Source organism: Ostrinia furnacalis, unplaced genomic scaffold (assembly GCF_004193835.3).
Source record: "Ostrinia furnacalis isolate ACB-3 unplaced genomic scaffold, ASM419383v2 OfSCF3133, whole genome shotgun sequence".
Lineage (NCBI taxonomy): Eukaryota > Metazoa > Arthropoda > Insecta > Lepidoptera > Crambidae > Ostrinia > Ostrinia furnacalis.
Window position 1 is genome coordinate 345,506 of NW_021133372.1, and position 12,326 is coordinate 357,831.

General features: G+C 35.1%; 1 protein-coding gene across 2 annotated transcripts in view; it reads right to left on the minus strand.

Moving 5' to 3' along the window:
• The window catches only part of LOC114357318 (uncharacterized), a 38,503-nt gene that overhangs the window by 14,244 nt on the left and 11,933 nt on the right, over positions 1-12,326 (minus strand). For both annotated transcript variants that reach the window (XM_028310879.1, XM_028310878.1), the window contains exons 2-3: positions 3,843-4,151; positions 680-915 (exon numbers count right to left, since the gene is read on the minus strand). In XM_028310879.1, coding sequence (XP_028166680.1) covers positions 680-915; positions 3,843-4,151 — 545 coding nt within the window. The remainder of the gene's footprint in view (positions 1-679; positions 916-3,842; positions 4,152-12,326) is intronic.

Consider the following 12,326-nt stretch of genomic DNA (forward strand, 5'->3'; position numbering starts at 1 on the left):
TCCTCGCTTTTGTGCCTCATAAAATCTTAGCTACTTCAAGTTTGTGCAGCATAACAGATAGAAGAAGGCCTATTTTTTATCTTGTTTTGTCACAACGTTTGAGAAGACGATGCCGTGAGTCATTTGCTACTGGATAGTCAAGTATTTCGTGCACGTAGCTCCTGACATGAGTTACAACTTGCGATCTAAAGCCGATAAGAGTGATTTGCCAACACGCGCTATGAATAATATGTCTGGGGATCTGATTTTTTTTTTTTTTTTTTTTTTAATTAGGTCTGCAAAACTGGTTTTACAAAGTTACATACATATGATAGATGACACACTTTTTTGATCCTGTGGAGTGTAAGATTTTTATTACAAGAAGTATCAACAATAAAGACAACAGTCAAAATCTTTAACTACTTACTCTTCCATCGATTCCACTTCTTCTCAGCACCAGCCCATTATTATGTTGTCCTGAAGTGGTGGTAGGGCAAGCTATATTTGGGACGTATAATAAGTGCCCTGGAAAGAGCCTATGTACTGAATAAACTATTTGATTTCATTTGAACTTCTTGATTCTGAACCAACTTAATAAGACCTTATTGACAGAGTCAACCGGCGCTCAGTAGGTGATAAAGTGTTAGGCTCTACCAAGGTATAACCACTACGGAACCCTAGAAATAAAATTATAACTCACTTGAAAGCGTAAGGTCCCGACAGGTCCTGGTCTCTCTCCAACGTCCACCGACCCTTCTGCAGCAGTCGGCACAGCTCTGCCTGGTCAATCTCCTTGGGCTCATCATCTCGTGCTGGACTGCCAGGAGTACTGAGGGTCTCATTCACCAGGGTGAACTGGCGAGCGGTGGCTGGCAGACTGATCACCACCTTGGATGCTGGCACGCCCAGACCCACCACTAGGTCTACTACGGAATCCTGGAAATGAATGGCATACTTATTTGGATTCTATGTTATGGTAAGGTAATCTTTATTAAAATCCGTAAAATCAAATCTTTTTCAGGCCATTTTCAGGGAACTTTAAGTTCCAAATACCTAATCCCTTTGTGACAAAGTTAACACTTCCGCGCTGATATACTTAGAAAGGATGAATGTAAATGTCTTTATGTGATGTTTTATAACTATGGTAAAATTATTTTATCCTACCTAACAATGCTTGTAAGTAGGCACTTAGTGCAGCTTTTACTCGTATACTCCTCCAAGTAGTTCATATAGAGGTAAACAAAAATATGTAAATTTTCTGTTTAAAAATACAACAACAGAGTTTTTATGAATGCATGAAAGCAATAAAAGTTTTGCAACATCCACGTGTTTTCTTATTACCCCGTTATGTAGGTACTAAGTAATGAGTGCAGGTTGTATAAGTATCAACAAACTGCAGTTAGTGCTTACGTCTCACTCATAACATCGTATTAACTTAGAAAAAGTAGATCACCGTACTTTAGAAAATTGCGTTAAATTACTAAGTATGTGAACGCTGGCTGGCAATAAATTAAAAGAGCTTACGCCTACTAATACACACTATGGGCTGGAAGACGTATCTAGTGTAGGCAGACCCCACACTAGGTGGTCCGACAATCTGGTGTGGTGGTGCAAAGGGTACAAAAGGGGTGAACCTTTGGTTATGGGAAGAACCTGGATGCGGGCAGCGCAGGACCGTTCGTTACGGAAATCCTTGGGGGAGGCCTTTTTACAGCAGTGGACGTCATTTGGCTGAAACGACGACGACAACGCCTGCTAATGTCACGTCGGCAAAAACGCAAAGAATATTATGTATGCGAGACAAACTGTTAGGCATTATGAAACAGAGTAGACGCAATAAACACATCTAACTTTATGTCCATAAAAAATCTTAACCGCTTGCGAATTTTAAATGCGCAAAGGTACACCTGATGTGTGACCTAGTTTGAACCAAAATAGTGATCATCATTTACGCAATTTTGATTTGAACCTTATGGCTTTTAATTTAAGAGCGAGGATGCGTAATGCCTAGGTTTTCTTGTTAAATTTTTCTTTAACTTACTAGTTTGCCTTCACTGACATCTAGACATTCAAGTCGGCAAGCGTGAATGTATGGCAGATGATGGATATAAATTTGAACGGCTCAAACTTGAATGATGCTTAATTATAGTGATGAATGATGGCAAATAATTAATTGCATGTTTATCGAGAATACGAAACAATTTAAGTGACTGATGCGATTAAAGTGTGAATTGATGATCGATCAATTTGTTAATTGAAACCATCTCTATTCATCATTAAAGAATTCGCAAATCTTGATCAAACAATCTTTGCAGCCTGATCAATTAAAATGTGTAAAGCCATGAAAAACTGGTAACTAGGTACCTATTATATGATTAATCATGGTATGAAATTTATGAATCATCATGCCCTGTGCAAAGCACCCAGCCCATGATGATACCAATATAAACTGGGCCTAGAATGCAGTGGTCATTCTACGAGTACTTGTCCTAGGTTCAATTCTTCGTTAATTTTATTTAGAATAAGAGCATTTCTAGGTTAGCTGTTTGACCGAGGTAGGTAAAAGCAAACTCTACAATAATCCAAGCTTAAGTAAGTGTTTCTAGTCTAGCTTCAAGATCAATCTAACAATTGCTAAAATACATATTATTATGCTATTAAAATTCTATTATAATAAAACTAACTTCCATTCCATTACTTAATGTGCCAACAAATAATCCAGTTCAATTGTTCCACAGCACACGTTTACATAACGGAATTAGGACCTTTCAAACATCCGATTGCAGTGACATAATAAGAATTAAAATTAATCGGTGGATCGATGACAGCTGTCGAAATAAAGTAGGTATTATCCGTGGGGGATCAGCGGCAATAAAAATATTATAAAGAATGTAAATGAACCGGTTTCGTCAAATATGAATCGGAAATAATCGAAAGTGAAGCAGTTACTTAGAATTTCATAATCTGAAAGACCTTTACTAATAAATTACTCACTAGAACCGCCGGATTAGGATGTGCGCCCTGGTAAAATTTTACTTAACGATGATTTAAGACGACAAATGTATGGGCTCATCGCGTTAAATCGATATAATCGAACTAGGTCTAGGCCTATAACTAAGAAGTTTCTGTCTAAGGTTAACTGGCAGAGAATTCCTAATGGCATTAAGTAGGCTTTATGTACCAATTTTGTGGCATTGAAGGATAAATAAAATATTTGTAGTGACTCTATCAAAGGCAGTTCCCAAATGTAAGAAATTCAATTTTGGCGTATGGGACGAATTGTTTTAAAACTTATTTAACTCGCTAACATAGGAATGCTGACCAGTTGACAGACAGCCTGAGTCATGATCAAACCTTGCAGCAGAAATAGGCGCTACATAAAAATGCATAAGCCCACTTAAATAAATGCATTGCATTAAAGGTGTACTGAACCTATTAGCCTGTGTAAAATATTGCCTGTTTATGCTATTAAGCTTTATAAACGTTTTATATTATACTCAGCAAATATATTTTATCGGTCTTTACCTACAACATACAACATGTGAATTCTAAACCTTCATCTATCTATCGGTATGTAGTAAAAGATTCGAGGATGCAATGAACGGGAACGGTACAGTAGTTTTCTAAAAATCTAATTAATCTAGAGATCGATTTAATAATTATATGATCGGTTAGGTCATTAGGTATTCTTCATTGCTGAAGCACGAGCATGACCCTATTTAATTTACCACAGGCAAATGGAGTATTTAAATTTGGACTAAGTATCTTATCAACAACATCTTTACATGTTTGGAGCTGTCCATTCTTTTAGTAAAATTCAGAGAAATCATCGAAAGCCATGCTCTATTAAAAACACCACTTACCGTGTTCATCATATCCCAAAGTCCGCTTAGTCGACTCGGGTGGTACGTCATCTTCTTCATGGCGCCTAAAGCATGAGTCTGAACCATCATCAGGTCCACCTTCTTGACCAGCACCCTCAGGTCGTAATACTTGGCCAGGAGTTCAGGGTTGGCCGGCAGAGCCAGGAACAGCGGGCCTCCTCCGTTAGAGCTGATGGCAGACCTTGCTTCTTCAACCGTCTCCAGGATCTTGGATTTGTTGAGCGATTTGTGGGCATCGTTGATCTCCAAACCTTGCACGTGCTTGGACTTGACTAGCGTGCGGAAGTCCTGGGAAAAAAAACATTAAATAAGTTTGAATAACAATGGAACTTATTTGTTTAGACAGGGGTTGTTTTTTTTTTGTATGTGCAAACAATAATTGCTCACTTTTATCTCCAGTCAGGTTTATTTGATTAAGATTGGAAAATGTAGATGATTTGATAGATAAAGGCACTAATGCGCTCATTCCAGGTCACGTTGGCACGAATATATGTATTTGTTAGAGTGTGATTTTTAAGGAGGTAAGGAAAAGTTTAATCCTACAAACTTTTGGCCTGTCCCTGCTCTGCTTTTATTGATAGAGAATGCTCTGTAATAACTCTAATTACACATTTGTTAGGTTGAAAAGGTATATCTATAAATTGTTGAGACCTAAATGTATGGCGTAATTATGTTGTCAGATTGTATTAAGGTCTCGTGAACTGAGGATATCCGTCGCCCGGTAGCGCTAGTTTCGTTGCAATAAATCGAGCTGCCGTGTTTTCGTCAAAAGATTTTTGAAAGGCCCTTAATGGGAACATAATCATTAAATTAGATTGTGTGTTTACTTGTGTATTAATTACCAACTTAGTTTAAAACTAATTTATGGTTTATTCCCAAAGGAGACGACTCTATTGTTTTCAAAAAATGTAAGTTCATACTTTGATTCCCAACGGGTCCACGAGTTCCACGATACTAAAAATAAAAAAGCATTTTCGTAGTCTAGGTATATTTTAAAATTCCATGGACCCGGTGGAAAAAGAAGAACAGTAGAGCCGTGGACCTTTGGGAATAAGCCCTTTTATGGTAAATTTAAGTTAGTTCATCGTATGAAATGCATCCCGTTCGTGAGAGTTGCTCAGCGATGCAAATGTCCCTTTTTCAGGTATAGGTAATTTGGATTGAACTTATTTATTATCACTATTGGATTATTGCAAATTCAAGATTCTGTGCTTAAAAGCGCTTTGAATTTTTTATACTAATCGGTAGCTATTTGCAGCTGGTGAAATCAAAAAAATATAAGGTCTAACCATGATTCGCAGTTCACTTATAAGACTATATCATATCACCTCAAACCGCTCATGGCGATCCGGTCCAAAGGTCTCGTGCCATTGTTACAGTAGTATATACTAATAAAAACAAAGGCAGCTGTGGACATATGACGTAACCGGCTATTAAGGTTACGGCTGATCGATGATATGGATCACCAGTGGTGGCCATGACTGTTACGTATCGTGGTCACCGTCCAATTACATCTACGTACGTATTAGCATAGCAACTAGAGCTGCTAACGTATCAATTAGGCACATTTTCTCTGGCGAAAGGAAATTGACAAGGAATTAAAACCGCAAGCAGTTTAGGAACTTGAAATAAGTAGGTACTTTTTTTGCAGGTTATAGCGCCATTTATTAATGCAAAGGGCAGTGTTAGCAGTGTTAAGAGGTAAGCTTTTATAAAAAAAATAGGTATAACTTAATAGCGTAAAAATGGTATTGCGAAACATTGTATAGTCCCTGTAAATTATCATGTTCTCCTTCTGCCGTTTGGATTGTAACAGCTGATTTTATAATAACTTTATGAGTGTTGTGTTAATCGTTCAAGATTTATAGTGATTTTAAACTAAATAGATCATTAAAAACCTTAATTGGAATGTCATTGCCTTTCACAAGTACCTTAAATTGGGCCGGATATAATCATTGACCAATAAAATAATTATAGATATGTGTCATACTCAAAAATGGTGACGCTCCAAAAAGTTACACTATTTATCAACAAGGCTGGCAGGATTTGTAACAATTTAGGCTTCGCCCGCGGCTCTGCGCGGAGGCTTTCAATGTCGACTAGTTCGCTATGGCTAAGTAAAATTTGTAAGTAAAGATGTGTTTGGAATAAGTAAGTTAATGATGACATCATTTCATAAGTAAGTACTACAAATATCAAACATAGACGAGGTATTATTTGGTGACATCTAAGATAATGAAGGTACCTATCTAAAACAAGGATTAAATTAATATGAAAGTGGATTACTTGTTTAGATAATTAACTACTTAGTAGAGTTTAGGTTTCAATAAAGTTGTTAAAATTTATAACTTCATTTGAATCAGTATGTGCCTAAGTACATTTAATAAAAAAGACAAACTTAGTTACATTCGTTTTAGATTCCACTTTTAAGTCACTACTAACAAGCAGCATTTTATTTAAATGATGACTGGTACAGTGTGTACTACAAATATCAAATTATGAAAAGATACGAGTATAAATATCTATTATAAAGAATTTAAACTTCACATCTGCTGGATAATTATGCCATTTTAAACTTAATTAAATGTCCTTTTACAGCGTCAAGATTTTTCTTCTTCATTTATTTTCCTCTTGCCGCAATTGTTTTTACATTTGTCAAGTTCTCAGCCATTCTAGGTACAGTCGAAATGGGGTCAGTTTCCTTAACTGGCCATAGCCTAGGCAATAATCGTAGCTCTTACGCAAAATGACGTAGGAACGAAATAATTTCACACGTGCGTTAATTAGAATGCAGTAATAAATCGTATAAACGTTTGCAAGTGGGAGTGTGTACTGAAATAATTTAAATTGCCCTCAGCGTGTGTCGAATGCATATATTAGGATGCAAAATTGCATGGTACGGTTAGGTACCTGTAGAAAATATATTACATATTGCTGGTACTTATCGAGACCACTTCGTGGTGACACAATATACATATACATCTCAAAATGGTTCAATAAATTATGTCTTAAACTATGTTCGAACTGAATTAATTACTTTTTTTTTCTTCTTTTCTTTCAAAATGAATCATAATGAAATGAATTATTGGAGATTTTATACTAATTAGTAGTAAAGTAGGTATAACTTTAGCGTTTGCTCTACCAAAACTACTTACCTCTGATATCTGAACCAGTTATGTAGTTTCATATCAACATAATCGAAAATCTTACAAGGATGTAAATTAAAATAGATTTCAGTCAGGAAACGCTACATAACCCTTCTTTTCAAAGTCTTTCAGGAGATTAATAGTTAATATTACAAAGGGCCGAGCTATTTTCGTCTCAGTGATTAGTGCAAAAAATGTAATGCAATAGTCTCCTGTGCCAGTCAAACAGGTTTGACTATGAGCACAGATAATATAATACTAGTACTATGAGTGTACACATGATATACGGCCTCCTTAGTTACATATTAGGAGCACAAGTCAAGTGCTTTTGCAACACAGGCCAACGAATTTAGTTGCAGCCGGCTGCGTACGCGCACAAGCGAATTCTAATCTGAAATCTGAAGGAATTACGACCTTATACACCTACACAACTGGCCACTTTAAAACTGTTTCAATACTTTGCCTTTTTGGAATACTAATAAAATTCGAGTTTCATAAAAATTACTGGGTGAGCATGAGCATGAGTTTTCTCAAAAGGGACTAAAAAGGGACTGTTCACTTTGTTTATAAATTGAGGCTCTATTTATGTGCAGTTAAGTAATTTTACCGTATCTTATTCCTGGATGCCTTTGGATAGTAAACTTTTTGAATTTGATATATTTTTTAAATGTAGTTCAGAAACTATCAATTTACATAGAGCTAATAAGGCTGAGCTAAAAAATCTTGTAAGCATTTAGAAATAACTTCAGATTTTTTATAATGTTGACAAATTAGAGCTTAATAGAACTTTTACGTGTAGTAATTTACTGTAAATGTTCTTATTATTACAAATTGATAGATAATGTAAACTACAATAAAAATACAATTAATACCTAACTAGCTGCTAGTTCTTAATGTGGCGTATGTAGCCCACTCTGTATCGGATTCGGATATCGGAAATGAAGAAATAACATGCACTGTATTTAATATAATTATTTTGCAATATTCTCGACGTTAGTTGTCCGCGGAAACAGGAAAGGTTCCAAAAGCCATGTTTACCTACATCTAAGAAAAGTCTTTATTTATTGAATCTGTTGTATAAATGATCTAATATTAAAATAGACCTTCATGCTTATTAAAAACTGTTGCCTTAAAATGTTTGGCATTTATTAAAATACTTAAGAAAAATACATTATTGCAAGTTTATGATAGAGTTGTGAAGATTGAATTTGAAATACTACGTATCGTTTGAGAAATTTCTTGAAACCTTACTATTAGTGCAAATTAGCATCTCCATATTAGAAACTACACCTAATGTTTCGAACCAAATTCCCACAATTGGTTCTACCACATTTTAGGTAGGTAGGTATTTTGAATCTCTTAGACTGCTGATTGTGCAATATCACATGTAGCAGCAAACCGAGAGCTTTTCCGTTCTTGGCAAAAACAACAACGAATTTTAGGTAAGATCAAAAATTGAGGCATATAAATTACTGGCATACCGACGCATCTTACAGAAGTACTTTACAATAACAATTCTGCCATAATTTCATTTTCCCACGGCGATTCCGGTCCCACTGTAATCATTGATTGCGATTAATTATAAAACAATAGAACATCGCATACAAATGGCTGCCAAATAGTGTCCTTGGAGGAGCACACGCCTATTTCATGTACCATCGGCGGTAACAGAGTAGGTATGTCAACAGTACTGCCTACACCATAGAGGTCATCTTCAAGTTTCCGCAGCATTGTCTCTCAGTAATCAGACCAAGGATGCGAATGACATTACAATACAATTAATAGGTTATTTTGGAAGATGAATGGGGGGTAAGAACGCGTGTGCATTGTTATACGGTAATGTGTTTTTAACTAATCTTGTTTTTTAAGATCTGTTCCATAGATAAGAATATCGTAAGTGCGATGTAATAATGTGAACTAAATATGATCGATATTCTTATGTTTATTCTACTACTCTTGTAAAGTACCTAACATAATGTAGCTGTCCAATTTCCATCATTGTAAAATAAATAAACGCTTGGTAACGCAGTTACTGGATAATTTCATACACGCAATTATTGGGTGTGATATAAACATTGCATACCTTAAGTTTGAGTCTTTATAATAGTATTTCCACTGTTCTATTTCATGTGTGATGTTCTCAGAAAATGAACCATGTTATTTTATATTATGTATTTTTAAACTTGTATCGTCAATTCGTCACTCATTCGGTCTAAAAAAGCTTCACCTAATATCGATGTCCAAAAAAGACAATACGATATTTTTATCTTAAAGAGACAAAAAAGTCGTGTCGTCCCCAACAATGGACACACACCGTAACGATGACATGGTAATTAAGACAGATAAACCCATTAACGGCGGCAGCCACACAAAGACATGTAAAATGGACTTCATTTGTTTAACCTAAGAAAAACTGCCTCGTCGTTAACAAAGATGGGAATTTTAATATCCTTAGGTTTTTTGAATAAAGTAGGGTAAAATGCCTGTTGTAACCATCCATGGTGTTCTGAGGATGTGTGCGAAATTCTTAATTAGGAAAACAAAGTAGGTACGTACCTACTTACATACAACATAACAGAAAATGTTTGTAATACCAGTAAGGTATAGTTAAGTAAGACCAGACTTTAAATTATGTAACATTTCTGAATACCACACTGTAAAGAAACCAATGACAGTTACACAAAAACCATGCATTGCCGTAATATTGTTATATTTATATTTCAGAAACAAGCTCACGAGCTTAGTATGATACCATATTAATTGGGATCAAAATCAATGTGCCAAGAAACGTGCCCCTGAAAATTATGAATTTTGAAAATGGTCTTCACGTTTTATGTTAATATGATCACGAAACAAGAAGAACTGGTCCTGCTTTATCTATACTAATATTATAAAGAGGTAAAGTTTGTGTGTTTGTATATTTGTTAAATTGTAAGGGATAATCTCGGGATCTACTGAACCGATTTTAAAAATTCTTTCACCAATAGAAAGCCACATTATTGCAGAGTGTCATAAGATACAAAAAACCGAAAAAATCTACGCGGTCGAAGCCGCGGGTAGAATGCTAGTAATACATATTTTGAACGCAATAATTCATACATAATCTTTGCCAATGACATTGAAGACTAATTACACACTCCATATAACAGCGAAAGGGTAACGCGACTCTACATTATTGCTACACTATTCTGCACTTTATTGTAATAGCAATAAGACACATACATTTGATATAATTTATGTATTCGACATCGCGGCATCGGTGTGAACGGTTCTCGAGCTGTCATTATCGAAGCACTAGTTTTGCATGTCAAATGTATTTAATAAGTGTCTGAATTAGACTAATAAACGGCTGTACGTAAATTGAAACTATTGCTAATAGCTGCCAGGTGTATATAGGCAATATACAAATTTAATTGCGTATAGAAACATATTACACGATGTATGACATGCGCTGGATTGATTTTGGTTAATTACAATAATGTATGTATATCGTGAGGTCTTTAAATCATGGAGATTGGATACCTAATACTATAATTACTAATACCACGCTAATACATTGATTACAACAGCTGTATCTGTACTGTGCTACTTGTTCTACATCAATTTTCTCAGCAGAATCAGATCATAAATCAAAAATATCGCAAATTAATTACTAAAATACAAATGTTATGTAGATGGTAGAAAAAAATGGAGGTAGAGAAAGAAAATTAGTTTCCCATTCCTTAAATATAAATAAATATCGCAAATTAGCTACTAAAAGTTGCGTTAACTGCAAAAAATAAAAATAGAAACAGAGAAAGAAAGTTAATTCTCAAAAATATAACTTAATTTCTTAAATAGCAATGCTAAACTTGCGGATATCTCTCCATGGTCAATGCCATCTATTTATTGCGGTCCATTATAATTTTCACGCCCATTTGAAACACCGACAGGTAAGGTTAAGCCACAATGCACTTATTAACATGTATGTATCATGCTGGCGACACGGGTTCATAAATCTAGAACTGTATGACAGTACAGTCAGGTGCTTAAAGATTGACTCCAAAGTAAGTTGAAAGATACAACATTTTCTTCCTTCTTCAGGCCTAAAACTTTTTAATTTTTACTTTGACTGAAAAAAATTTTTGTTAAACGTCCGGAAACATGTTTTAGGAATGTTAAAAATCAGGAAAATATGTACTTCTTTGTATTATTTATTGTAATGACTACTACTACTATTTATTGTAACCCAACTATCAGTCAACTAAAAGTTGGTGGTCTGCGCCTAGGCTTAGTAACTTTGTTATTAATTCTTGTTTTTGAGCTTGCATAAAGCCTTTTATCGTACTATTTTATATGCTTTGGGTGCTCAAGATATTTCGCATCTCAGTGTACTCTACAAGCTTCAATAAAGGGCCACACCTCAAGCCCTCATAAGTGCCCATTACGCTTCTCATGTAAATAACCTGCCAACATTCTAGTTCAATTTATTGCAGTACACTACAACCCACTAATTTAAAACTATTACGTACCAATCTCATTATTTACAGGATTATAGTCGCTATATAGAGCTTTGAATATAGGAATTTGCAAAATATTCACATTTTATGCCAGTTTTGCGTTTTGAAATATGCATAACAGATCTTAATTCATACATATGCATTACGAAGCTGTTCTCACATAAATTGAGTAAATAAATTATCCTGTTTTGATAGGTATGAGTAGGTATATTATATCGAAGGTACCTACCTACTTATTACATTATTGCAATTTTCTTTGCAATTATTTTTTTTAATACCCTGTTGTAGCAGTTTGTGGCCGTTTCAGATATAAAACACTTCACCCAACCAAAATATGAATAAAAAAGACACAATTTTTCACTTAAAAAACTCATCGAGTTGCACTTTGCATGCCAGCGGCAAAATATAAGAAGAAGTCAAGTACTAGTACGACTCGTGCGCTTTGGAGTCCGTACCCTTCTATGCTCGTACTTCATCCAGTTCTATACTTCCACGAGATCCTTAGAAGAAAGTTTTGACAGTAGTTGGACAGCCGACAAAGTGCTCTACTCGCTCAGCGGAATAATCCTACTAATATTATAAATGTTTGTATGGATGTCTGAATGTTAATATATTTGTTACTCTTCCTCGCAAAAACTACTGAACAGATTTTGATTATAACTTGTTTATAACCCAGAATAACATAAATAGGCTATAATTTATGACGATCTGTGACAACTTTCACGCGAGTGAAGCCATCAAAGTAATCTCATTAAGAGTTACGTTTATCTTCTTACGGAACCCTAATAAGAAATTCGTCGGAACGACTAAATAATGAC